Below are 26,162 nucleotides of genomic sequence, written 5' to 3'. Positions count from 1 at the left end.
ATTATGCTATCATAACTCAAGATTGACCACAGCCTGTGGTCGCAGGTATCAATGTGATGGATGTCATATAACCTAATAGTGACAACAAGTTTGGCTTCCGACACCCTCTCATGTCTGGAATATAGTCCATAGAAGCCATCTGTATTCGCGCCACTGCCGTATATATACCCTAGCAGAAGATCGAGTGTCTTGTCCGTACTGGAGAAGAAACAGCCTAGAAACATATCAGTTAAGCTTGATGGTGTGTTTCGTTTTCAAGGCAAGCTCGAGCTAACCTGCCTGCTCTGTAGTTGCATCTTATCCGTGATATCAAAACAGTCTCTGGAATCTTTAGCAGGGCTCGGGTTTCCTCTATTATAATATGCAATCCTGGTTGATGGGACATGTGGATCGGATGACAGTGTAGGATATAACTCGTCAAATCGAAGTCGAAAGCTCACACAAAACCACGGCTATGTATTTCCTCATTTCGATATAGTCCGTCACTGTGCTATTCTGAACGGTTTCATCATTGAGATTTCCTTTTGCCTCTCGTGGTGAATCAGAATAAATAAATCTGTCTTGGTAAACAGAAAGAAGCAAATACCGAGAGAGAGAAAATTAGGAGTTGGTTTCAGAGTCTTGATGCAGACTAACTGACTATTTCACAAGTAGGAGGACTTCTATCACTTCGCAAGTCTATCCCTCACTGTCGCTTGATGCGAAATGGGTAATTCTCTTGGCTGCATGTTCGACACGTAGAGCTTAAGCATGCCTTTCCAGAGAAGCTATGCCTGTCTTCTGCTCAATTTTGATCAGCGTCCTCCAGTTCTCATAAATTCACCGTGTGGTGTATCATTGAAAGAGACCTATTGGCATAGCAAAGACTACCTAGCTAGACAAGGTCTAATGATTAGCGGGTGTTTCAATCAGTTGGTCGAACGAAGGCTCGCAAAGAAGGCCCGTAAACAGAAGCACGAAACTAAACAAAAGGTGACTGAGCGCAGATAGACAGTTTCATCTTTTCGGCGTCAGTGCAGCTAGGCTGCTGCTAGGCAAGCTAACAAGATGTGTGGACTCGGTGATGGTTGTTTCGAGCTTTGACCTGTAGTCTGCATTTTAGCAATTGGTGTGTGGGCCTTGCTTGGGCTTGGTTAGTACTTTGACAAAAAGACCCGGACTCTCCTCCCATAAGAAGAAGTTATAGAACCACGCAGAAGTCACCATGAGGACATTGAATCAACCCTTGTGTTTATGAGGCAAGGATAAGGGTAATGATTCAACAGACACAACTGCCGAAGAGGCTGACGGGGGGTTCATTTCAAGGCCATTGCCGCCCTGCTCTGACACCCATCAGGAAACGGATGTGTCTGCATGAGCCTTGATTGCGCGGTCAGACCTTTTGAGAAGGTCTCGGCTCTATGTCGTACGATGATGTACTCGGTGTATTCTGACAGAGAGAGGCGTGCTCTTGGGCATCATTTCCAAGTGCCTGGGAGAGGCAAGAAAACTGAGCATTTCGGGCCTAAGTAATGAATCCTAAGCAATGATAAGATGTTGGTCATTTAATTTAAGCCTAAGGGGGCTCCTTGGTGAGTTTATTTTAGTATCTAAATCTCCTTACTCCACAGGATTGCGCTCTTCCTCATCCGAAGCTATATCAATCAATATTGATTCTCTTCATGATACGGTCGTTGGTATCCCCAAAGTCGAGCAATTCCGCTTCCTGTTCAAGTACCGCAGGAGCTGACAGTAAATATCGACAGCGTCGTCATTCTTACCCAAGAGATTGCCGATGTAGAACTTTCTGTATCCAAGTTGAAAAAGCGACTGTCGTTCACCAGCTCATCTACCATCGAAGGGTAAAATACAACACATCATACGTGAAACTCTCGTCATTGAGACATTCTATGGCCATATTCAATGACTGCTCCTCTCTTCCTGTTGCCCAGGATGGCTCAATGATAATCAGTGAGAGGCCTCTGCCAGAGCTAGACCAACGCCATCCCTAAGTAGCACTCAGTTTGATCACCTATATAAATACCCAGGCGGGGCGCTGATGAGAACAAAACTCTCGCGCCCATATCTCTGTTTATTATATTTGATCTCGAGAGCGGCGAGTAGTGATGTGGAAGACTTGTCTGGCCAGGCCAACGGCATCATAAGAGACTCCCTGTCAGAATACAGAGTCCGCAATCATCTTCAGTCGTTCTTTGCATATCAATTGATGCTCCAGCGGGATCGTTTGCAAAGGTCATCGGGTCTTAACTGATGGAGGAGAAAACTCCAAAAGACTACTATCCTAGGCGATGACAAGACTTGGCTAAATTCAGATGAATTTAGTATAACAATTCCACAAGGCTTTATACTAGTGACTTGGTACATTGAGTTATTGCCGAGAACTTTTCTTGCTTCCTGGGACCTAACAGGGTGATGCTCGGCAAGATACTGCATAACTTCCTACGTAAGTAACTTATGTGATGTATGAACTGGCCCATTTCAAACTCTCAGGATAGGGTAACTTGAACATTATTACAGTTTTTATTTTTGTTTAGACAGTCTCGCGAAGAGCATACTGAAGTTTGATCAGGTATTGCTGTCACCGAGGATCTGTCAACGGAGTGACTCAGTAATCGTAAAAGCCCTTGCCACTCTTCTTACCATACCACCCAGCGTTGACCATATTCTTCAGCAACACACTCGGCCTGTATTTGGAGTCGGCGGTCTCCTCATACAGAACCTTCATGATAGAAAGACATGTATCGAGACCAATAAAATCCGCAAGCTGAAGAGGACCCATGGGCACGTTTGTGCCGTTCTTCATGATGGCATCAATGGAATCACGGTCTCCGACGCCAGTCTCAAGACAAATGATGGCCTCGTTGATGTAAGGCATGAGGATACGATTGGCAAGAAATCCGGGAGAGTCGGCTGAGACCGAAGTAATCTTTCCCATGCGCTTGCAGAACTCAACGGCAGTGTCGAGAGTGTCCTGGCTAGTCTGCAGGCCGCTGATGATCTCAACACCCTTCTGTACAGGGACGGGGTTCATGAAATGTGTCGACACAACACGAGAGGAAGCCGAGGTATCAGTGGGATCCTTGGTTGTGGCAGCGGCGATGCGGGTGATGGAGATAGAAGAGGTGTTTGTAGCGAGAATAGCGTGCTTGGGGCAGATCTGAGCCAGCTTGCCAAATATGTCAAACTTGAGATTGGGCAGCTCAGGAACAGCCTCGATGACCATGTCTGCAGAGGAGAGATCTTCCATTTTGGTGCTCGTACTGAGAAGAGAACGGGCGCTGTCGGCCTGCTCCTGTGTGATCCTTGACTTTGAGACATCCTTTGCTAAGAGTTTCTCGGCAAAGGCAATGCCCTTGTCCAGAGCCTTGTCTGAAGTATCGATCAAAGTAACGGGAACCTGAGCCCTTTGAGCTGCAACAAGAGCAATTCCTAATCCCTATCGTGGTGCTGTTAATTGTCTGAACGCCGGCAACGTCTTTCACATGCTCTTACCATTTGACCCGCACCGATAACACCAAGCTTCTTGACCTCTGCGGCAGCATATTGGCGAGGTGAAGAGCTGAAGCAGCGGGCATGACGCGCAACTGCCATAGAAGGCATTCGAAACATTGAAGCAGCCATTCTTTTTTCCCTTCTCAAAGAGTGTGTGGGGGAATTTCAAGACCACGATGCAATAGTAGAGTGCCAGGTCTCTTTAAGTTCTTCCCCACGGGGACGTTGACATCTACGCCGACGCCGACGCCGAAATCAACGGCTCATGCCATCATATTGCGGGTAACCTCGGCTCGGAGCCGGAGGATCTTTCTTATCAATTGCCGAGAAGCTTCTTATCTTATCAATTCTTATCGATTTTCGCGTAAATTACCTACCTAAAGGTACCTAGACACGCCAGTCAAGACGCGTCCAAGCGCGTCGTATATCGAAGTGGTGGGACTACCTAACGTACTACCTACCTAGGTAGGGTATGTTTTCTGATGTTGTCAAGGCATCACAATTACACGACCTGTAAGGCAGAGACAGGCAACAATTTGTCTGTCAATGTCGAGTGAATATAGATCATGGAGTTGGCAGATGGATCAACAGATATTGTGCACCCAGAAGTACGCGCGCACATCAACAGTCTTGTCTCAGCGGTAAAGTTTTCCATAATACCAATAAGTTAGAATGTTCTGACAAGCGGATTCCAGCTTGGAGGTGTTGGCGCCGACGAAGATGGCGGCTATCAACTCGGTGACGATGCCCTCGAGGTTCTTCGCGATCTAAAACGATGGATACGCTTCTACGACGAAAAGACGAATCGGATGGATGTTGCGCGATGCATACACGAGGCGAACCTGATCGAGGGCGACCTGCTCCCCATTCTCTCTACGTGGCCCGAAAACGCCACGGACAGCAAATTCAAGTCCAGGATAGCCTTGGCTTGCTTCGAACTCATGGTTCCTCTCACCTGGCCAATGGCAAGGGACCGAGAGCGAATGACGGTCAATCACCACCGCCATATGCCGGTCCTTGAGCTTGCTCAGGTTGGATACAAGCGAGCCGTTATCAACTACGATGGAGCTCGCGTACTTCATACTGCTGTACGGGTGGCTCTCCCTTCCATGGCAATACCGATTGGCGATCGAACACAGCGTGATCAAGGTATCATCAAGCTCGTCTTGTTCTTCCTCCGTAACATCGCCATGATCGAGCCTCCCCCTGATGTCAAATACGAAGGCGACGAGTCTCAAATATCTCGATCCGCCACTATCGATGCATTCTCATACCAAGACATCTTCCTCGTGCTCTTGACGCTTGCATCGAACATGGGAGAGGATTTTCGAACCGAAGATACATCTGTCATGGAAATTATATACCATTTAGTGAAACAGGTCGACATTGGAAAGCTCTTCATGAGTGAGCAGCAGCTAAGTAAGGCCAAGGCTGGAGAGCTCGCCGATATGATGAGCAAGGAGTCGTCCATGCTGAAGGCGTACAACCGCAAAGGCCCAACTCGCCACAATCGATTCGGTACTATGATTTGGGTGAAGCGAGACGACGGCAAGATGTCATCACTCTCGGGCCAAGATGCGCTGGCTGATGCCTCTATGAGGAACCAAAAGATGGATAGCTCAAAGACTTTCCGGCCTCCTCGCCGAGCACGAAAAGGGGATAAAGATGAGAAGGATCTCGGACTACCAACTAAGCTTAATTCTCGTGCTTATGACCAGTTGCGATCGTTTGTCGAAGACTTCCTTGACTCAGGCTTCAACCCTCTATTCCAACATGTCCGCAAAACCATCGATAGGGAGGCACCACATGTAATGCAGTATCATCGCCGTCAATTTTTCTACTTGGTAGCATGGTTCCTAGAAGCCGAGCGCATGAGGCGCAAGGCAAGGAAACAGTCGAGTAAGAGTCCCAGCGAGGACATCAGCAGTTTCAACCTTGTTGCTGGTGTTCTCAACCAGGAGATGTTCATCACTCTCAATAAAGCTCTCCATGAGTCGCTCGAGATGAAAGATTGGCACGAACTAACCGCTGTTATGCGTTGTTTTACGCAGATTCTTCTCACCGTGCAGGAAATGTCAGAATCAGGCAACGAGGACAACGAAGAGATCGCCGAAAACGTGCTTAGTCGTTTATTTTACGAAGAGGCAACCCACGATGCAATTGCCACCATCATTAGAACTTACAAGGACCAAAGCTTCAACTACCTTGATGCTGCTACGGAGCTCGTCCACCACTTCCTCCGTATTCTGGAGGGATACTCTAAGCAGAACATCGATATGCAAGTTCGCTCGCGGAAACGCACTCGACGGAAGAAGAAGGCTGCCCAAGCCGCTGCGGGATTCGAGAATGACAACGACGACAATGACGGTTCAGATAATGACGCCGCATCTGCCGAGCGAACCACTAAAGAACGAAAATTCGACTTTCATCGCTTTGCCACGCGTTTCACGCCCCAGAGCGTAGTCGATACATTTGTCGCTTTCACCAAGTATTACCGTGATCTGACAGACTCGCAACTTAAACGAGCGCATCGATATTTCTATCGCGTGGCTTTCAAAGCAGAGGCGAGTGTCATGCTATTTCGTGTAGATATAATTCACCTCTTTTACAACATGATCAAGGGCCCTGCTGCGCTTGACAAGTCTTCTGGGGTGTTCAAGGAGTGGGAAGAGTTGGTGAAACAGATACTGCGAAAATGCTTCAAGAAGCTTGAACAGCGACCAGAACTGCTTGTGGAGATGCTCTTCAGCAAGGGATCTAGCACTGCCTTCTTTCTCGAGTACGGCTTCGAACGACAAACTGTCACTACAGCCAGCAAGGCCAAGCCTGCAGCTGAGCTGGTCTTCAAAAACACTGAGGAGCTAGACCGGCAGATAGCTATTGTCGTCGGAGCAATGTTGGACAAGAACCAGGCAAACCATGTCGCTTGGATCAAGAAAGTCCTCGGCGACGCTGAGAGCGAACGCAAAGCTTTTATGGCAGCGGAAGAAGCAATGGCTTCAGTTGAGCCTGTACCAGACGAAGCTGAAGAACAGCCAACAGAGTCGGCGCCAAAAGCGCCTCCTATATTTTGTGAGTTCAATATGAGATTCGAGTATTTGCTCATTCACTAATAATGCTCAGTCGTGCGTCCAGATGATAAGGACCGCCGTAATGCCATGTTCAAGAACTCTCATATGCGACTTCTTATGAAACTTGTCGGCCTTCAGCTATTAGGCCCGGCGTCAGAAGAAACACCCGAGTCCGCATGGATTATACCTTCAGATGTCTCTGCCGATGTTCTCAGGGATGCGATTCACTACATCAACCAAGCTGAGTTCAGCCCTCCTACATTTGAGGAGGGTGTTCTGGCAGAACATCAGTTGAAACGCAAAAGTGTTCCACGCAAGAAGGCCGATTTCGATGACGATGAGGAGGGCGAGCTTGACGACCCCATGTTCGGACCCCTCGGTCCCACAGTGCGCAGACCCATTGACGACGAAGATGACCCCAAGAAGTCACCCAGGAAGCGCAGGCCTCGAAAAGAACTTACCGAAGAAGAAAGACAAAGGAAGCGTAAAGAAAGGCGAAGAAAAGAACAAGAAAAGTTGAGGAGCTTAAGATCAGAAGAGTTTGTAAGGCCCGAGGACGATATAACGGATTCTGAATACGATGAAGCCTTCTTCGCTCGAGAACGGGAGGCAGATGCAAAGGCAACGGCCATTCGCCACGCTGCGGAGCGCCTTCCCGTATCTAAAAAGCCAACTAGAAAGCGTGGAATTGCAGCTACAGAATCTGCATCAAGTAGTAATGAGGAACAGGGAAGAGGTGGAGATTCAGAATCTGGTCACGATTCTGATTCTGGCGACGATTTCATCCTAAGGGCAATGAATACAACTCTTGAGGAAGAGAACGAGGGGCAACCAGAAGGAGCATTGCGACATGGCAGTGATGGAGAGAGTCGCAAGAGGAGACGAATCAGTGTTGAAAAGACCCAGCCTGACGAGGATCAAGAAATGGGCGGCGTGAATAAGAATGGGGATGAGGAGGAGGAGGATGAGGATGAAACCCCTGTCATAACTCGAAGACCACGTGTACGGGGTGGGTTTGTTGTGGATAGTGATGATGATGATGATGAGTAGATATTAAGTAAGGTAGCATAATTAATGGCGCCTGAAGCATTCATGCTCTATAGCATGCCTTTAGGAGCAAAAACAAAACAAAAAAAAAAGAGAGACCTAAGTTTAGGGTGATAAAATAAACTCTATAAAAATATCCTAAACTCATCCTAAATTTATACTAAGTTACCTAAATCTTTTTATTAGTTAGGCTTTAGGTCCCGAGTTTTATTTCCTCCCCTAGGCATGGCAGTACAGGGGCAGATGATACGTCTAGATCTAATGAGCGAATGTCACCACCGAGGCTCTGCCACACTAACCTCTGGGAGTCATGGCCAAGACTCGGGAGAACTGGGCGCAAGGCCTGCATAGATCAGGGTAGCCTTTCTTCTCATGTGGTAAACGAAGATTGATTCTAGATTCTCAAGACTGACGTAAAACTGCCTCCATTGCAAATGGGAGACTATCAAACAGTGGTATATCCTCCAAACATGTTATCTCACCGGCTTGTATTCCTTTATCCAAAACATAAATCATATTCTATTCTATGGATTTGACTTTCTTTGTGATCGTCTCTCCAAACTCCTCCTTCGCGTCGCTGTGCTCTGCCCAGATTGTATTTGACCCAGCTCTGCAAGATCCTCCTGACTCCTTCTAGGAGCTCCAGGATGCGCAAGCACACTATCGCGATGTTCTGGTCGTTGGAGGGCATCACTCTGCTGCAAGGCAGACTTTTCGTCGTCCTTGCCGCCCCATGAACCCCCAATTCCTTCCATGATGAACTCAGAAGCTGTTGGTTGGTCAAGTAGAGAGAGTTCCTCGGGTGAGAATACGTAGGGAAGTAGGAGAGCACGGATTGGTATCAGTGCAAAGATGATGACAGGGAAACCGACAGCGGCTACAGTCTGGGTGATAGCAAATGTTGCACCGAAGCCAAGGAGCTCGGTGAGGACAAAGTACCAGATAGCTGAGCGCCGTCGGATTTGAAGTAAAGGGCTGTTTGAAGGCGTGAGGGCACGATCGCGAGCTAGGAAAATAAGCTTGCTCGTGATACCATTCCCCTCAAGGGCCTGGACACCCATAACAAAGAATAGGCCTGCGAGCACACCATGGGGAATCAAGTGGAGGACCACTAAAAGGGGTCCCGTCATAGTACCCAACGTAAGGAGACCTTGAGCAAAGTTGGAGAATCGTTGCTCGACAACGTGTGTGGCCTCGAAGGAATAACCACCACCTACTGGGTTGCCATCTTCATCATCCTCCTTGACAGCTTTTGTAACACAGAGCGACTCGGTATGGAAGGGTGCTTGGGGGATGAGACCATTGGGGAATGGTAGGCCAAGGATACCTGCAACACCAGTTGTCAAACCGAGGAGGAATATGTCCCAGTGAAAACCAGCGGGTTTGCGGAGTGGAAACTCGCTGCCTTGGGCGATGAGTGAAGAGACTTTGGCTGTTAGCAAGGTTTCTAGGCATTTGATATTCGATAACATACCATTATGATCGAACCAGAAGAGAATGGTCAGTAGGATTGCAAAGGGCAGAGCAAGAAAGATGTCACCCACGCTCAAATCCCAGAAGCGCACAAGCCAATCGCGGCCACTGGTAGGCTCAAAAGCGATGCCAGTGGGTAGAACCTCAAGATCAACTTCCTGCATACGGCCGAAGTGAACAAAGCCAGTGAAAAAGATGATTGTCAAAGGGGTGCCGTAGTCCTTGAGAAACACACGCAAGGGGTGGCGGAAAAGGCTGCTTCCGCCAAGTTCGCTGCACACGTATGCTACCATGAAGACAAGAAGAGCGGCAACGATGGAGAGATAGAACTCTTGTCCTCTACCGAGATGTTCGAGGACTTGAATGCCCTTTTGGAGGTAGATAAAGGCGACGTAAAACCCAAATATGTCACAGGGGAAGCGTGTGACCCATTGAAGCCAGTTGCAGGAGTTTGTTACGGCGAGAATCCAGTGAAGGATTAGTGACCAGCTGGATGGATCAGTTACCAAACGGTGAAATGATAAAGAGCCCCGTTTTGTACGGAGAAGGCGGACTTACATGCCGATCCAGCACATGAAGCCAATATAATTGACGCCAGTTGGCTTCATGATATCATATACGGTGCTTCAGAAGCCCAGGTCAGCTCCATGATGCAAATTCGTTTGTGAGTAGCAGTAATCTTACTAGTTGAAGACGGTTATTGGGCCTAGAGAAGCATGATTAGAGGGACAGCTCGGTGTAGTAGGAAAGGGAGGCGAAATTACCCGTAACTCCGACAATAACAAGCGGCTGTGCAGCAAATAGAGAGAAGATGACCGCCCCAAGGACAGAGGAGAGTAAAACTTCGTTGACGCCATAGTTTGAACCTGTTTTCTGGAACATGTCGAGAGAAAATGCCAGAGCAGGGAGGATGCTTGATGAGAGGTCAGCGTCACATGCTGTTTAATATGTAACCAAGGCAAGACAAGACGGAGATACTGACTTGGCAAAATACATATACACTGTAGCAGGGACTACACGATAGTCCCACGCATCTGTCCAGTCGCTAACATAGTATGGTATTCGTCGACGGATGTCACTAACCATACCACGAAAGAGGTGGATTCTCCACCAAACCTCTCGTTTTTGGCGAGGTGAGGCCATTCCATCGTGGTCTCTTTCGTGTCCTGGAGAAGCTGAGACCATGATGGTTCCCTCTAGAGATAATGAAGAAAAAGTGTTGTGATGGTATTGGGCTTGGCAAGAGATTGTTTGTTGTAGGCTGTCTCGAACAACGAGTGACACACTTCAGAGATGACTCTGAAAGTGAGGAAATTCCGTGATTAAGAGACGAGACAATAGGACGAGGCAGAGCGGAAACCAACAAAGTTGATATACATCCATATAAGAAAAGATCAGAATCGGCCGCCCAAGAATGTCACCGGTACAAGGGTCTTGACTTGTCTTGTCTTGACTTAGGCTATGTACCAGTCTTGGGAGAAAGTGATTGATTGTTGACTCCACTCAGCAACTAAACATGACAACATCCCTGTCCTGGTTACATCCAATGCTCAGTGCTCACCACAATAGGTAAGTAGGTAACGAGGAAAAGGAAAGGAAATAAATAGATTGCCTCGATATACATACATGCCTATACCTTATCGAAGCAGTTCAAGGAACGGACTGACTGCGGTGCGGGTCGATAAAACCCACTAATCGGGTTTCGCAGAGGGTAACGCCATGAAAAGAGGCACTTCCACCACGCTTCTTTGGTAGTGTAGTGTGATGTAGGTAGGTAGAGTACTGTAAGAATAGCTAGCCTCTATAATAACAGCAGTGATGCGATCCTGACACCTCGGCGGCCAATAGAGTGCAAGCGACTCAATTGCGTGCATGCGTAGACCGAAAGCGATACATAGGTACTGTACTCGTTTATTACCGGCCAAACAGACAAGACAAAAACTTCGATTGTGGGGGATCGGGATGCTTATTAAGACAGCATCCGGTGTCTCGAGCAATATGAGACACAGGGCCTGTCACGTCACACAGATAATGGATGTATATACATATGTATACCCGAATACGTACAGATATACTACCTAGTAGGTAACCAACAAACAGTGCAATAGATACCATGAGTATACGATCATCATCCTCACAAGAGCCTCCATAGGTACCTACTACGTAGAAGACTACCTCAGAACAATATCGTCCCAGTCCTCATTCATCCTGACATGCACGGAACCTTTTCGTCAAAGTCCTAACTACTAAGTTACTAGCCATCCCACATGGATGACAATAAATATTGACGTTGCTGTCAACAAATGCATGATGTCGTAAAATCTTGTACCTTATTATTACCCTTTTCGACATACGCGGTTACACCAAGGGAGCAGAGCCTCCTAAACCTCGGTCAGCAGAGGAACTTTCTCAGCCAATCAGCTTCACAGAACTAGCTCGCGGTCGATGATAATCGCGAGATCTTTGACTTACAAGTTATACCACTAGGTAGTTATAGGTAGATTAACGCTTGACGGCCGCCGGTTGCTTCTGCTTCAGACCATGCCAAGGTCGCTAGGATCGACATTCTCTGTTATTATTTGTTCTATTAGTTCCTCGACGGGGCTGGTTGCCACAAATTACGACTCATGCTATCTGTCTGGTAGGGCGACCCAAGGAGACTGGGATCTCTTTTCCAAGTAACATACCCTCAAGTGGCCAACACCAACTCCTCGTTTCGAGATGTTTATCAAGCCCTCTTCTGCCTCCTATCTGAATTACCTATGGGATGTATAGCAGCATAACCCTGATGGGTTCTTCATCAACTATCGCAATGTTGGCGAGCCAGGCAAATTAGACGACATTTTCGATTCATCATTTTCAAGTCAGAGAATTCCGTCATCAATATATACTTAATGTTTTACAGTTCTATAGCCTAGAATACAGTGTTACACGGTTGTTCCTAGCCTCGACCTCCAGGCTTTCCAACGCGATGAGGGTAATTTTGATGATTGCGATGTGTCGGTTCTGCTAACAACGCATTAAACATCCAAAGGAATTGATCAAATGTTTGATAGAGTAGAGTGCCGCTTTTCTCTGCGCCTTGCTGTGGCCTCCATGGCCCATGCTGCTTCCTCCCGACGGATTATCGTAATGTCCTGGCCTGACATCAGTCCTCGGTTCTGGAATAGGCCTCGCCGTCATCCTCGTTACTACACAGCACAGCCAATCCTTGCTCTGCCTCAAGTTCCCTGTATCCCTTCTCCTGTCTTGCTTCCGCATGACCAACTGTCGTCGATCGTACCACAGCAGCTACCTTCACCAACCATGTGCTTGGCGACTTTTCTTTTCTTTTCGACTCTACTCAAGCTTTTTGAAAGCTGGGGCAGGGGCAGGGGGGTCCTTAGGCGTATCTGTCTCCTCGGGGAACGGTGGGGGTGTGCTCTCCTCCTTGCCGCCGCCAAAGTATTTCTCAAAGTCCTCGTTATCACCAAATGGTCGCTTGCCCAAGATACGAACCATGTCATCTCGGACGAGAACCTCCTTCTTGAGCAACTCCTGGGCGATTAGCCCAACTTCCTTCTTTTTCGAGGTCAGAAGATCTCGGCATCGCTGGTAGGCTGCCTCCACAATTCGGGAAACCTCCTGGTCGATCTGCTGGGCAGTAGATTCTGCAAATGGCTTCTGCATGCGGTTGGGGTCATTCTCGAAGTGAACGGGGCCCACCTTCTCGGACATGCCCCATTGGGTCACCATGTTTCGTGCCATCTGGGAAACCTTCTTGAAGTCGTCACTAGCACCTGTTGTCACGGTGGGGAAATGAAGCTCCTCAGATACACGGCCACCCATTGTCATAGCCATTCGGTCCATGAGCTGGTTGGTGTTCATCAGGTAAGCATCCTGGGGCAGGTACTGAGCATAACCCAGAGCACCTTGGCCCCGGGGAATAATGGAGACCTTGAGAAGAGGATCAGCATGTTCCAGGAACCAGCCACAGATGGCGTGGCCGGCCTCATGGTATGCAACAGTCTTCTTCTCCTCTGGCTTCAGCACGAGAGACTTGCGCTCAAGACCTCCGATAACCCGCTCAATGGCCCGCTCAAAGTGGTCCATCTTGACCTCATCAGCATTGCCTCGGGCAGCTAGGCAAAGTTAGCCAGGTAATACACAATATCAGATTAGCCGGTAGAACATACCAATTAGAGCAGCCTCGTTGACAACGTTGGCAATATCAGCACCGGAGAATCCAGGGGTGAGAGTTGCCAGGCGACCAACAAGGTATTCATGGTCCTCGTTTGTGACAATCTTGTTCAGATACACCTTGAAGATTTCCTGGCGGCCTTTCATTGTAGGACGATCGATGAAGATATGTCTGTCAAATCGCCCTGGTCGCATCAATGCCTTGTCGAGCATATCCGCTCGATTGGTGCCAGCAAGAACAACAACCTGCTCGCGAGTATTGAAACCGTCCATTTCAGTGAGAATCTGGTTCAGAGTTGCTTCCCGCTCATCATTGCCACCGAATCCCCGGCCGCTCTCCTGTCGCGCACGTCCAATTGCATCAATCTCGTCAATGAAGATGATGCAGGGGGCGTTCTTACGTCCTTCGGCGAATAAATCTCTCACACGTGAAGGCCCGACACCGACAAACATTTCAACGAACTCAGAACCGCTCACACTGAAGAATGGTACTCCAGACTCGCCAGCTGTGGCCTTGGCAAGCAATGTCTTGCCAGTACCAGGGGGGCCAGCTAAGATAGCACCTCGAGGGATCTTGGCACCTAGCTTTTCGAATTTCTCGGGCTGCTTCAGGAAGCTCACAAACTCCATGATCTCGGTTTTTGCCTCTTCGAGGCCAGCAACATCTGAGAATTTGACCTTCACAGCACTCTCCGCGTTGAACTTCTTAGCCTTGCTCTTGCCGAAGTTGAACATACCCCCTCCAGCACCACCACGTCCACCCATTGACCGCTGAGTCCAGAGGATCAACCCGATGAAGAGCAGTGTAGGGCCAAATGCCAGAAGAAGGTTGCCAAGGGTGCTACCTCCAGCCTCATAGCTCACAGGTATCCTTTCAGAAGGCGGAATACCAAGCTCATCTTGCGCCTGTTCCAACTTTCGCTCGAAGGATTCAACAGACCCTATGGAGAACACATAGCTCTTTCTCGCAGGTTGCCCGCCCTCACCAGTAGCTCCGGTTGCAGATGGATGAAGCTCTACCCGCACGTGTGAGCCGTTGACAACAATCAGCTTCTGAACCAGGCCCTTATCCAGGAATGCTTTCCGCATCTCTTGCCAAGTAATCTCCTTCTCAGAGAAAGGGTTGGCAAAGAGCTCCGCAATCCATACAGTGACACCAATGGCGATACCAGTCTGGACAGCCTCCAGCCACCCGCTGCGCTCATTCTTCGGTGGCTTGCCACCCTTCTGCTGCTGCTGATGTTGCTTCGACTTGTCAGCGCTACCCTTTCCGTCCTGGGTCTTCGGTTCCTGGTCCATGCGGAAGGAGGAAAATTGCCCATCCTGGTTGTCCTGTTGATCTTCCAATTCTATTATCCGTTCTGTGACCATGTATACACATCGCATGAGCCTTCCCTTGTCCAAGATCGAAAGGTTGCCATTCTGTCGTTGCTTTTGAAGAAGATCTCGGGTCTCGGCAGGGGCGCCAACAATTTGAAGTTTCTCAAGAATGTCCTTCGCCACGGGCCTTTGAGCCTCTGGAAGTCGACTTGTAAATTCCTCGAGATGTGCCAGTTCCTCCTTGTTCAAATGAATCCAGCCTTCGGGCAGAGGTGGCGGCTTTGGTGCTTCAGACTTGCTTCCATCGGGCCCGTTCTTTGCACTATGTTGATTCAATGGCTTGCTTCCATGCTCGTCATCTTTTTCCGGGTTTGAGCGAGGATCTTTGCCGGGAGGAGGGGGTTGCGAGGAATATGTCCTTGCTCGGATGGCGAATGCGGCAGAAGTCTTTGCGGGGATCGATCGGGTGACAAGTGACGGTCTTGCACATAATCGTAGTGCAGGCTGCGTTGACAATCTCGTCGCTCGTGCGAGCTGGCTTGATTGTCTTAAGAATCTCGACATGGCGGGCAACGCGGGCTGTCGCAAGTGCGGAACTACCGGGGTTGTGTGTAGAGATAAAGGTAATTGAGAGCGCCGTGCTATCTCATGGGGTAGCACGGCTCAGGCCAACAAGGCTATTGACTAGTATTTGAGGCCGGTATACAGTCGTATATGGCGAGAACTCGGAGTCCCAGCGCCAATGGATGAATATGAGTATGTTGGATGACACCACCAAGTGAAAGCTTCTGGTGATGAGTCTACAGCGGTTGCTTAGCTCGAAAACTGAGGATCACGTGTTGGGTAAGTCGCTGAGTGTGGGGTCAACTGAGAGGATTGGCTGACATGATCGCCTCAGGGAATGTGTCAGTACATACGTCAATGAGTGATGCCTGTTAGGTAGGTATTCTAACTTATGTACTAACCTTTCGTAGGTCTGTTCGGCTCTGCAATGCTTGACATCAGGTACCTACCTCTGGTAATTATGTGAAGAATACATCAAATGGGTTGTCGAAGTGAGCAGTGGCAATTTGCGCCGTATGTTCCAGCACTAGTGATGGATGTAAGTATCATAGAGCTCTCAACGGTGCTCTCTGTTTCATAGCGACTCATCTTTAATTAAGGGAATATTCTTTGTAGGTATCTTGCTACTACGATATTAATATGTCATATCCAGTCTTTTCAGTAGGAGGATATGAATCAAATTGAACAAGGATTCTGGCAACAATGAAGGAAAGACTGCCTTCTATTGACAGTGGAGGCAATATGTATTTTTGATACCTTTGCCCCAAACAGAGGGTTTCTTGCTCCTGGGAATTCATCTACTACCCTATCGCTCTGCCCATTCCAGGTTGTGAATTAGAATGGATCGTATAAGGCCATCGCCTTTCACCGGAACTCGGCATTCTTCCTTCTGTTCATTGAGATGCAAGACGATCTCTGTGCCTCTGGCTCCCTCGAAATCAGGCAAGTCACGCCAAATTTCAGTCCTTGACTTTTGGGCAATTGGGTGGTTGAAGTACAGCTGCAACACACGACGGGCCTGCTGATCGTCGCCGATTTCGAACAGTACCACCCTAGGCTTCAAGAGTTCTGTAATGTCCAAAAGCCGTGCGTAGAAAACGTCTGCTGGGTTGCATTTACTAGTGCAAGGGAGGTCCTTGTCAGGAACCAATGCGAGGCGCGGTTCATATTTTCGGACTGAATATCCGAGTTGCCCACAGCCATGACGCCAGATATCTTCTGATATATATGGAGGATTAGAAACGATAATGTCCCAGGGGGTAACGGCGAGCTGCTGCATGTCGCCATCACTGAAAACATTTGCTCTTGTGATGTCAAGCCGCTTGTGTTTTGTAGGCTTGATCAAAGTTCCAAGCCTGACGTTTCGTGCGATGTTCTCCTGTGCGAGCCGGATGGCTACAGGCGAAACATCCACTCCTCGCACGGTCAAGTTGTCAACCGAGTGCTGGAGGGATGAGAAAACTCCAAGAGGTATACAACCAGTTCCTGTGCAGAAGTCGATTATGTTTACTCCACGGTCCATTGTCCTTACATCTTGACCTAGAAGCTCCCCTGATTTGACGAGGTTTATTAGATGGAAAGTGTATGCTTCGGTTTCTGGTCTAGGTATTAAAACACCTTGTTTACACTTGATGTCGAGTGAGCCGAACGGCTGAGAGCCGATGACATACTGAAGTGGTTCACCACGCCCTCTTCTTCGACAGAGATTGTCTAACAGCCACGATTTGTTTCGTGACCGTGATTCATCGACATGGCTTCTTAGCCATCGAAGCTCATTCTGGGCAGAATTCAAGTCCCGGCAAGCTGGAAGAAGGCTTGCGATATGTGGCGAAAGGCGCCTAGCACGCCTCAACAAAGATGGCTGAATGCGCGGCATGACGAGAGAACTTCATCGTTGAGCCTGCAACGGTGAAAGTTGATGCATGACATGACAGGATTATAAGCATGCCATCAGAAAGTTAAGGTTAGATGTACATTATGTCATGATTAACCGACCTTTATCCTGCCGCGCCTCGAAGCTTTGGGGCAGCCCCCCTGCATCACCTTGCTTTATTCTTTAAATCTTTGTTCAACAACTTTACCAACTTGCTCAACAACTTCCTTTTGGATTTCTTTTTGGTGCTATATGCTCTAGGTTCATTCTGTACTCATAATTACTCGCCGAGCCATTCGAGCGATACAAAACGCAAAGTGCTGACATTCTTGGACTTTTGTTGTAATCGCCACTTTACCGCCAAATCTCAACCCGCCTAACACCCCGATCAAGAACCAAAGATGAACGCGCCTGATCGGTAAGACCATCTTTTTCTCTATCTGTTCGTTTGTGCTCTCTCTTTATTCGGGTCTTCTCTCGTGCGCTTCCAGGCTCCTTGCTCTTCTCTCAGGTCTGGCAAAGAAATACAGACATCAAGCCAGAATCCAATATTACACGCTCTTATAATCCTGCTTGGCCAAGCCTCATGTGAAGCCCAATACCCAATGTTGATTCGGCAATCGGTATGTGCCTTAGCATAGGGATTAGCTTTCATTCTGGCAAGTCGCCAGCTTGGTCTTATCACCCCTGCCATCGTTTACTTTAGAAAGCATTATGCCACTGGCAGTGTTACCTGGACGGCATTACCCCTAAGTCTATATGCCAGACTTATTACGGCAGTATGGTTTTCGAATGCCTGAAAGTCATCAAGTAACCATCTTTTCCTTGGTTCTATGTTCTGCGTTCATTTGCGTTGTCAGTGGCAGACACTGTCTTTGAGGAAAATTATCTTGCGAACTGCCTTTCCGAAGCAATTAAAAAAGCCATTTTCCTCAAACAAGTCAACCAAGCCAAGCTCATCTCATTTATTCCAACACCATAAAAAGCACAAAGCATAGATTTGCATCTTCACCAAACATTACACAATGGCCGGTGGTAACCCCAAGCATTTCAATCTCCAAGATGACCCGTTACGTTGTTGCAAACTACTTGAAGCCTTTCGCAATCTAACAAATTCGACAGTTTCGAGTTGTTCCTGCTCGGAGAGGGCGAGAAGAAGATAGAGGAAAAGGTCTTCTCAGGTTAGCTCCCTTGCGAGTTATGCCTATCTCCTGCTTACAATATTCTGTTAGGAATGTCCAATACCTCCGATTTTGTCCTCATGAAAGAAGACCACACTCTTGGTAACCTTCTCTCTGAGCACCTCAAGATGCACCCCAATGTCTATATGGCTGGGTATAAGAGTACAGATGCCGCCGCCCTTGATGAATCTTGTGCTGACATGGTACACAGTTGCTCATCCCAATGTTCCTGAGCTTTTTATACGAGTCCAGACAGACGGAACCATCACCCCCCGCGATGTGTTCACTTCTGTCTGTGAGAAGCTCATTAAACAACTCGAGATGCTGCATCAGGAGTTCACGCGAGAGTGGGAATTGAGACGAATCACCAACACTGGTGAGCAGGGAAACTTGCAGAACGGCCACTGAGTTCCGCGTTCATTATCAGGGATCATCTAAAACGGACAGGCATCATGGGCGGTCGGCGTTGGGGCTGCAGGTTATTGCTTATTTATTTTTAACCAGATATAAACTGGAATGAGCTTAAGAGCAGACTCTTTTGAGCCATACTGTGGTCCTTGTTTCCACTTGATGTGCATGTTGTGACACACGTGTAGAATAGGTCGCGCCAGGTTTGCTTGAGTTTAAATAGGGGAGACCTGGGCTCGAGATGAATTTCAACCAAAAGAGATTTTGCGAGGTCCATGATCCTGGTCAGGACCTTTCTCACGCAGCTCCTTCTGGACCTTCGCCACCAGGGATCAACTGATAGTGTTTTAGCACAGGGCGCAGGGAACGAGTTGCGACTGACTCACCATGCAGATGTTGTTGCCGTTCAGGAGAATCTTGGGAAGTTTAGTGTGGTTACCCGAATAGTCACTATTGAGTTAGCCAGTACCGGAAATGCAATAATGGAGATTTTGCTCATACAACTCGGTCACATCCTCCAAAACCATGTCTATACCAATAATTAGTTTTGATAGGGGCGAGCTGGGAGAGTAATACTCACTAACGTAGTCATCGAAACCGACAAGAGTTCCGCTGAATTCTATCACCTTTTCAGCACAATCGTCCATGAGCATACAGAAACTCATCTCTCACCCTTGTCGCCCTTCATAATGACCCAAATCCTGGAGCCTACACACTTGTCGATAAGCTCTACATAGAAGAGTTAGTATGTAGCCTTAATACATCAAGGATCTCTACCTATGCAAGGCTACTCACCGAGAGGTAACAGTTGGGATGCCATTGTGAAAATGTGACGTGGATGGATCGTATGAAGAGTTGTCGATCTGAAGCGGCTTCTTCGCTCAAAACTATTAGTACATTTTTACTGAAGTGCCGGTTTTGGTTACCGAAAGCCAGATGTTTTATCTCAGAGTTGAGCTGAAGTCGTCAAGGTCGTCGTCTCAAAGTCTCAAAGTGGGATGGATTATGGAGGTGTGAATAAGGTAAGGTACCTTAGGTACTGGATAGAGCACGTCCCCACGTGCTCTCGCGATGATCATGGTGACTAAGCCAATTTGTTACCCGCCCCTGGGCACTTCCACCCTCCCCAAGCCACCCGCTAACTAACTAACGCTCAGAATCAATGATCGCTCAATTGACGCGGCTGCCTAACAAATCTCACGTAACTACTGCACAGTAGCCTTCGCGTATCAGGGCCATGGGCTTTTGCCACAATGGCTCACCGACGCAGGCTATATTTCAATCACTTCATAGCCTAATGATATTACCTTCACAGGGGTGCATTGCTGGCAGTGTATTAAGACCCTCAATAAGAACGCGTCGGTTCCCCTCTGCTAGTAGGTATGTTGAGATACCGGTCTTTGATTTAAAAACTTCCTGACGGTTCTATCTATAAAGGGAAAAGTTTAGCTCCAGTATGTCACCAACTATAAAGAATCGTCTATGGAATCCGGCTTTTGGGATCAGGTTCTCTACGATAAATGATCATCAGTTACCTTACCCTTTCCTGGATATCACTCGCTTCGTCCATACCCCTGCCTCTGGGCCTGGGAATGTTGAGAAGGGAGATGTCGAAGCTGACGAGTTCAGCGAAGGTGAAGAGTTCGAACGTGATGCGGCGGAATGGTTCGATCAACAAGATCGGTTGGCATTGCCTACCATTGAAACAATCTCTAAAGGCACTCAGGTTGAATCAGACACAGACGGAGATCTCGTCGAGGTCTCGAAGCGGGAGAAAGACCTGGCGGAATCCGTCACTGCTCCTCTCACATCCTTAGACTACACAATCGACGCCAATCTTTGGGATACAGCCCGAAAAAGTAAGGCCGGTTCCAGCCAGTCTTTCTGGTCTTACAGAATGTACCGTCAAGTTCAAGGGAACGGCGTGGAGCAGAAAGTCAAGGTCCACTACTGCACTTCAAAACATACGATGGAGCATGTTTGTGAAAGGTACTTTTCTGACGAGAAAGTCATTGGCTTCGATTTGGAGTGGCTTGTTGCGAGGGGTCCTGCCAACTCCAACCCTCGACGAAATGTTTCGCTCATCCAGATCGCTAGCCCAAGTCGTGTAGGCTTGTTCCACGTTGCACTCTTTCCCAGGGACGACTTTGTCGCCCCGACTTTCAAGAGGATTATGGAGGACGAAAGCGTAACCAAAGTCGGAGTGGCTATCAAGGGTGACTGCACAAGATTGAAGAACAATCTCGGCATAAACAGTAAAGGGATCCTCGAGCTGTCTCACCTCTACAAACTTGTCAAGTACTCAAAGGCTGGAGAGCTAGACCGAATCAATAAGGTCATGGTGTCTTTAGCCGTGCAGACACAGGAGATGTTAGGCCTTCCTTTATTCAAAGGAGAGAATGTGCGGTCCAGTAATTGGATGATGCGTCTGTCAGCGGATCAAGTTGCATGTGAGTTAAAATTTGCGCCATCTGTACTTCTGTGGCTCACGTATATACAGATTCCGCATCAGATGCATATGTTGGCCTCCAGCTGTACTACGTGCTTGAGCAGGAACGCATGAAGCTTCAGCCCACTCCTCCTCGGCCAGCTTTCGTCGAGCAGAATCTTCCTATTAAGTTCTTAACCGCTGATGACGTTGATGAAAGTGATACGACTTCAGAATCGGGGGAATCCGAGGTTATTGCTGATGCTGAGGTGAGCCTTGAAACACCAGAAGCCAGACCTACGCCATCGATCGCAACGCCCACAACAAAGGATACGCCCCTTCCAGAGGACAATTCCCATGATCTTAGGGATCCCCGTATCCTTGCTGCCGAAAAGCACGCTCAACAATACCGCAGCACAACGCGCCCCAAGTCGACCCCACCATTGTCGTCTCTTCGCACTTATTACATGTGGTACGATAACCAAGATCTTACACCAGTGGACGTTGCTACACTCTTACGTACTCCTCCTCTTAAGACAAACACTGTTGTTTCCTATATCCTTGATGCCATCATCTCGGAAGGGTTGCCTTATTCTAAGTCGAGGCTTAGAACTGAGGTATTAGTCCACCTTGCCCCCCAGTCACTAGTGAGTGCCAGGTATCGAGCATTAGTGGATGCAAGTCAAGAGTCTGAAGGAGAACTATAAAAATCGATTCTAGGATTCGAGCGCACGTATGGGGAACTACTCAGAACGCAGCTTCGCTGCAAACTGGATTGGAAACGAATAGATAAAGACTGCTTATTACCTTTGGCTCAGGTTGTGATTCGTGACCTTCAGACTTATTGCCAATTGGATCCCTAAGATCCCTAAATATTGCAGCTATATCATCTGAGAACACAATAAGTATTTTTGGTATAAAGGGATAATCGGGTTTGGGTCTCCATTTCTATTACACTATCTATGGTCCTGGCCCAAACAGATTACGGCCTCTGTTGATCTGAACCTTCTTATCCTCACCACCACTCACAATACCCCAGGATTGATCCCAGGCCACGCTCAACACCTTGGCTCCGTCACCAGCAGCTGGGAGCTTCTTGCCCTTGAGCCACTCTCGGCCTATGGTGTACACTGGCTCACTGACGCTGCCGCCACCCTCTTCCGATGTACCCATCCGCACGCTTCGAAGATCCCACACACGGCATGTACTGTCGTGGGAGCCAGACACAAGCGAGTGGTCGTTTTCGGGCGAAGGCGCCAAAGAGACAACCATATTAACGTGACCGCGGAGTGTCATGGCTGAGGTAGTAGTAGCTGACTCACGGGGGTCGAGGAGGGTAATATGTCGGGCCGACGAACCAGCAGCGACAAGCGAGGATCCGGGGAGCGCCGTTGCGCATAATAGTGGGTGCATGGTTGTGAGTCGGCTGACCTCGCGCTGGGTTGTCAAATCAATAGTGCGAACAGTATGATCTTTGGATGCCGAATAGGCGACCGTCGCGTCGTTGGGATGAAAGATGGCAGCAGTCACAGGCTCATCATGGACAGGGATCAAAGCAAGAGGGCCACGCTGTGCAGTGTTGGCGGCACTTGCAAGCTTGGCTCGCTTCGTGCTATGTGCAGAAGGCAGGCTCTCAGGATCCGCTTGGGGAGCTGTTCTTTTTGACGATGTCCAAAGGCCAACTTTACCGTCAGATGATGCTGTGAGAATTCGTTTAGTGGCCCCGTTAATGTCAAGACTGTTGATTTCCTTCTCATGACCCCAGAGTTCCATGCTGGACTTGAGGGCGCCAGAGAAACCATCCTCAGATTCGCTATAGTCCCAGACAATAACCTTGCGATCCAGGCCAACTGAAGCCAGCTGCTTCTGTGAGATCCACTTGACCGCATTCGCTCGCTGCGTGTGGCCACCAGCTCGACCAGCAGGAGACACTGCGATTGCGTCTCCAGAGGTGTTCCAGACCCTAACGAGGCCGTCATAGGAAGCACTCGCAACTCGTTCGGGGATGTTACCACCACCAGCCAGGAGGCCCGCTCGTGAAGTGGCAGATAGGAGGTCTATACCACCGACCCAGTCGTCATGCTCAAAGCTCGCCTCGTAAACCGGAGGAAGCAGACTTCGAACATACTGCAAAGTCAAAGTGGATTCAGATGAAAGACCATTTGTTGCAAGATACTCTTCGATAGAAGTTCGGAGAAATGTGCCGTTGGCGAGAAAGTCGAGGGGTATAGGAGAGGAGGTGTCGAGCATAGACTCGGAGTTGAGAATGCGAGAGAGGCCATATCGTTTAATATCTATCATAAGGATTAGCCCCTTGATCACTCCAAGGTATTCAGGAACATCAATAACTGACCTGCAGGCACGAGCAATTGTTGTTTAGAGTCTGGCAGTACCAAATCCTGCTCAGTGGTAGTGAAGACGACCTTCACCTGTGCGACGTCCCCCATTTTTGCGTGGCTGTTCAATTGTTGTTATACTTCGAATTATTTTCCAGGCAAAACGATTTCAGGTCGTAGAACAAAATGATTCTACTGGGTTTGAAGCCTATTGGGCTCCCCGTATCTCGAACAATTTACTGCCGTGAAGGTATGCTTGTAGCAGATCAGCTTGCAAAGAAAGATCTTAGCGAAATCTAGAAAATTTTGGAAATTTTTGTAGCCTTGCATTACCTTCCGCCCCACTGCGGTGGCTGATCTGAGACGCTGGCCAATGATGATGTTCCTGGTTGCAAGGCTGAACCACTTTGGTGCTCATAACAGACCTGAGATAAGTGTACAGAAATGATACTATGTACGTCAAAATAAGATGAAGATATGTTTTTCAGGGCAATTTTTCTTCGTGAGCCCAATCACCAGGACTGGTTTACTATTTGTTAGCAGCCAATCAGGCAAACACACTTGGGATGTGGGTGATCCATGTTCAAGAGCTCTTGAAACTGGATGTGTTTATCTCTCAGGTAAGAAGTTGAATCTGTTATCAGATTCCTTCTTGAAGGTTCCAGGAGGTCATTGTGTTTTAAGCCGATCCCTTGGAACTGGCCAAAGAATACATTCTGTGTGAGTCAAGTTTTAAATTTACTTGTATTATTTTCCACTGAGGTTGTAAGAGCTGCTTCGTAGGTATTAGTTATACTATTCGACTTTATCTAATCTTAACGTAGTATCCAAGGGCCCTAAGAGGAGGTCTTGACATTATCTTTAGATAGGTAGGTAAGGTATGGAATACCTAGTATTATAATTTAAATAATCTTACTAAATATATATATATATATATCTCTATTCTTAGCGTGTGGGACCCTGATATTTAATAAGTACCTTCTACATTTATCTTAATATTCATAGACCTTTACTTATAATAGTCTAAAATCAGATAAACTCTTGTGCTATGGGTTGTTGAATGAAGTCACAGTGTTTCTTGGGTCTCTATGATTTAATTAAACGGAGCATGCTTGCTTTTGGAGAAACAGGACCATTACTGAGTCAGCTCGCGAGTCGATAACTTATCCCTGTGACTCTTGTCGAGGGAGAAACGCATTGTCTCTTGCATTGTTTCTTTGTGACGAAGTAACCGTGACAATTCTCGCCAACAATTGCTGCTACATCTGGTCGCTTATATTGTTTCTTTAATAAAACCCAGAGCATCATCGCTAGACAAAATCAGCTCGTGTTCTATTACCGTGGCATTTGGAGTAATGAAGCTCTTCAAACTCAACCCCCATCTGTCTCAATAAAAGCAGGGAGTCGGGTTGACGGAGCAGTCCTGGGACATACACGCTTGTTAATCCCGTAACCGTGGGGAGCTAATCTTGTAGTGTTTCAAAGGATAGACATACAAAACTGAATTAAGGGAGTTGTTTGAGACGTGAGTATTACGGCTCGGGTCTCGGTAGAACTCAAGCCGCAGAGGTTTGGTCTATGGCAACAAGCCACCTATCTCATTTTGTTTACTTGCTGTTTGAAATCTGTGGTCAATTTCGATCAACTCGAACAATGGTAAGTAGATTCTCTGTGGGTAACTAGAGATTTTCCATTATGCGATATGGGCATGAGGTTGACAAGAACATATGATGAACTGGCCTTGTGGGTTATGGCTATTTGATGGGAGATACTATGCTAAAAGAAATATATGCAATTTACCTAGTACCTCGTAGCTTCAAGGTATGGAAAGCCGTATATGCAGTATTCAATTTGGTGAAATAATGAATCGGTAGACACTACTCCGTACTTTGCAGTAGGATTAATAATACTCTTATCCTTCGTCCTTCTCTGATTAGTACCTTCTAAAGTAGGAGGATACCATTCGCGCTAGTAGATTTGATAATGCTGGCATCGATTCGAATAATGGCGTATCATAATACAGAAAGGATTCCAGTGACTTGGGGAAAAACCACATCTGCTGAACATGTCGATCTCTGGTATTCCCCCGCATTCCATGACCTCATCCCGACATCCCCCAAGAAGTGCCAGACTTGCGTCTGGCCATACACAAGGCAGGTCAATTTTTTAGAATGAAAAGTTTTGTCAGGCCCTTGTAACCTAACTTAGTCGCTAGTGTGGTGAGGAGTAAAAAGTCTGCACCGTACCCTACAGAACGGGTGGGAGATTTGCGCATGCCGTTGAGGAAAAACGTCGAGGCGTATCGACTAATAACAGGTGAGGGAAGAGAGAAAAATCAACCCATGCTCCTCAACAAAGCAACTCAATCTCATAATGGCGTAACATCGAGACCTGGAAATGGCAGTGAAACACTTTGATCAATGGACCGGCCTCGGCTCTTTGACCGGAGTGGCGTTGGTGTTACAAGGAGCTATTCCTTTTGATGTCAAGTTTGTGGCGTCTGGCCAAGTCCATTTCTGCGCGGTTAATCTTGATTGAGTTTAGAGGAGCTGGCAATTGAGACCCTCAAAACAACTTCTTCGAGTGAAGTGTGAAGGGAAAAAGGTTTCAAGGATCTGATGGCAGTCATACATATGATAGCCGCTGATTTCTGTTTACTGGATGCTCCGTCGAAGAGTACACTAATCTTACGCTCAATCGACCCCTCCAGGCATTAACCCAGCACATTGTCTTTTTGAAAGCATGTAAAACGTTGACCCTGGTCCCTGTCCTTGGGAGCCAAGAGAACGG

The 26,162-nt window shown here is 47.8% G+C and overlaps 9 protein-coding genes across 9 annotated transcripts; 3 read left to right on the top strand and 6 right to left on the bottom strand.

Moving 5' to 3' along the window:
* Window positions 1-2,605: 2,605 nt before the first annotated feature.
* Window positions 2,606-3,621, bottom strand: FTJAE_4705 (3-hydroxybutyryl dehydrogenase; the record flags this gene model as incomplete). Its single annotated transcript, XM_037351137.1, has 2 exons — window positions 2,606-3,436; window positions 3,493-3,621. 2 exons carry the CDS (start codon window positions 3,619-3,621, stop codon window positions 2,606-2,608), a joined length of 960 nt encoding a protein of 319 aa, XP_037208178.1.
* Window positions 3,622-4,058: 437 nt separating this feature from the next.
* FTJAE_4704 (replication fork protection complex subunit Tof1 Swi1) lies at window positions 4,059-7,613 on the top strand (the record flags this gene model as incomplete). Its single annotated transcript, XM_037351136.1, has 3 exons — window positions 4,059-4,100; window positions 4,164-6,564; window positions 6,616-7,613. 3 exons carry the CDS (start codon window positions 4,059-4,061, stop codon window positions 7,611-7,613), a joined length of 3,441 nt encoding a protein of 1,146 aa, XP_037208177.1.
* A 521-nt stretch (window positions 7,614-8,134) lies between these two features.
* Window positions 8,135-10,268, bottom strand: FTJAE_4703 (chloride-bicarbonate anion exchanger AE2; the record flags this gene model as incomplete). The annotated part of the gene is made up of 6 exons (XM_037351135.1): window positions 8,135-9,042; window positions 9,085-9,572; window positions 9,642-9,707; window positions 9,768-9,789; window positions 9,848-9,996; window positions 10,066-10,268. 6 exons carry the CDS (start codon window positions 10,266-10,268, stop codon window positions 8,135-8,137), a joined length of 1,836 nt encoding a protein of 611 aa, XP_037208176.1.
* A 2,154-nt stretch (window positions 10,269-12,422) lies between these two features.
* On the bottom strand, window positions 12,423-15,146 carry FTJAE_4702 (AFG3 family; the record flags this gene model as incomplete). Its single annotated transcript, XM_037351134.1, has 2 exons — window positions 12,423-13,204; window positions 13,259-15,146. 2 exons carry the CDS (start codon window positions 15,144-15,146, stop codon window positions 12,423-12,425), a joined length of 2,670 nt encoding a protein of 889 aa, XP_037208175.1.
* Window positions 15,147-15,951: 805 nt separating this feature from the next.
* FTJAE_4701 (mitochondrial N(5)-glutamine methyltransferase mtq1) lies at window positions 15,952-16,668 on the bottom strand (the record flags this gene model as incomplete). Its single annotated transcript, XM_037351133.1, has 1 exon — window positions 15,952-16,668. The coding sequence occupies one exon, from the start codon at window positions 16,666-16,668 to the stop codon at window positions 15,952-15,954; it is 717 nt and encodes a 238-aa protein (XP_037208174.1).
* A 1,376-nt stretch (window positions 16,669-18,044) lies between these two features.
* On the top strand, window positions 18,045-18,608 carry FTJAE_4700 (DNA-directed rna polymerase ii subunit rpb11; the record flags this gene model as incomplete). The annotated part of the gene is made up of 4 exons (XM_037351132.1): window positions 18,045-18,088; window positions 18,142-18,200; window positions 18,252-18,403; window positions 18,453-18,608. 4 exons carry the CDS (start codon window positions 18,045-18,047, stop codon window positions 18,606-18,608), a joined length of 411 nt encoding a protein of 136 aa, XP_037208173.1.
* Window positions 18,609-18,905: 297 nt separating this feature from the next.
* FTJAE_4699 (u6 snRNA-associated Sm LSm5) lies at window positions 18,906-19,428 on the bottom strand (the record flags this gene model as incomplete). Its single annotated transcript, XM_037351129.1, has 6 exons — window positions 18,906-18,944; window positions 18,995-19,058; window positions 19,110-19,137; window positions 19,189-19,227; window positions 19,281-19,337; window positions 19,404-19,428. 6 exons carry the CDS (start codon window positions 19,426-19,428, stop codon window positions 18,906-18,908), a joined length of 252 nt encoding a protein of 83 aa, XP_037208172.1.
* Window positions 19,429-20,064: 636 nt separating this feature from the next.
* On the top strand, window positions 20,065-21,825 carry FTJAE_4698 (werner syndrome helicase; the record flags this gene model as incomplete). The annotated part of the gene is made up of 3 exons (XM_037351128.1): window positions 20,065-21,058; window positions 21,109-21,683; window positions 21,757-21,825. The coding sequence occupies 3 exons, from the start codon at window positions 20,065-20,067 to the stop codon at window positions 21,823-21,825; spliced, it is 1,638 nt and encodes a 545-aa protein (XP_037208171.1).
* A 171-nt stretch (window positions 21,826-21,996) lies between these two features.
* On the bottom strand, window positions 21,997-23,483 carry FTJAE_4697 (ribosome biogenesis ytm-1; the record flags this gene model as incomplete). The annotated part of the gene is made up of 2 exons (XM_037351127.1): window positions 21,997-23,330; window positions 23,390-23,483. 2 exons carry the CDS (start codon window positions 23,481-23,483, stop codon window positions 21,997-21,999), a joined length of 1,428 nt encoding a protein of 475 aa, XP_037208170.1.
* Window positions 23,484-26,162: the final 2,679 nt, after the last annotated feature.

Source organism: Fusarium tjaetaba (genome assembly GCF_013396195.1).
Source record: "Fusarium tjaetaba strain NRRL 66243 chromosome Unknown NRRL66243_c0000090, whole genome shotgun sequence".
NCBI classification, from domain to species: Eukaryota; Fungi; Ascomycota; class Sordariomycetes; order Hypocreales; family Nectriaceae; genus Fusarium; species Fusarium tjaetaba.
This window is presented reverse-complemented; position numbering and strand designations above follow the sequence as displayed.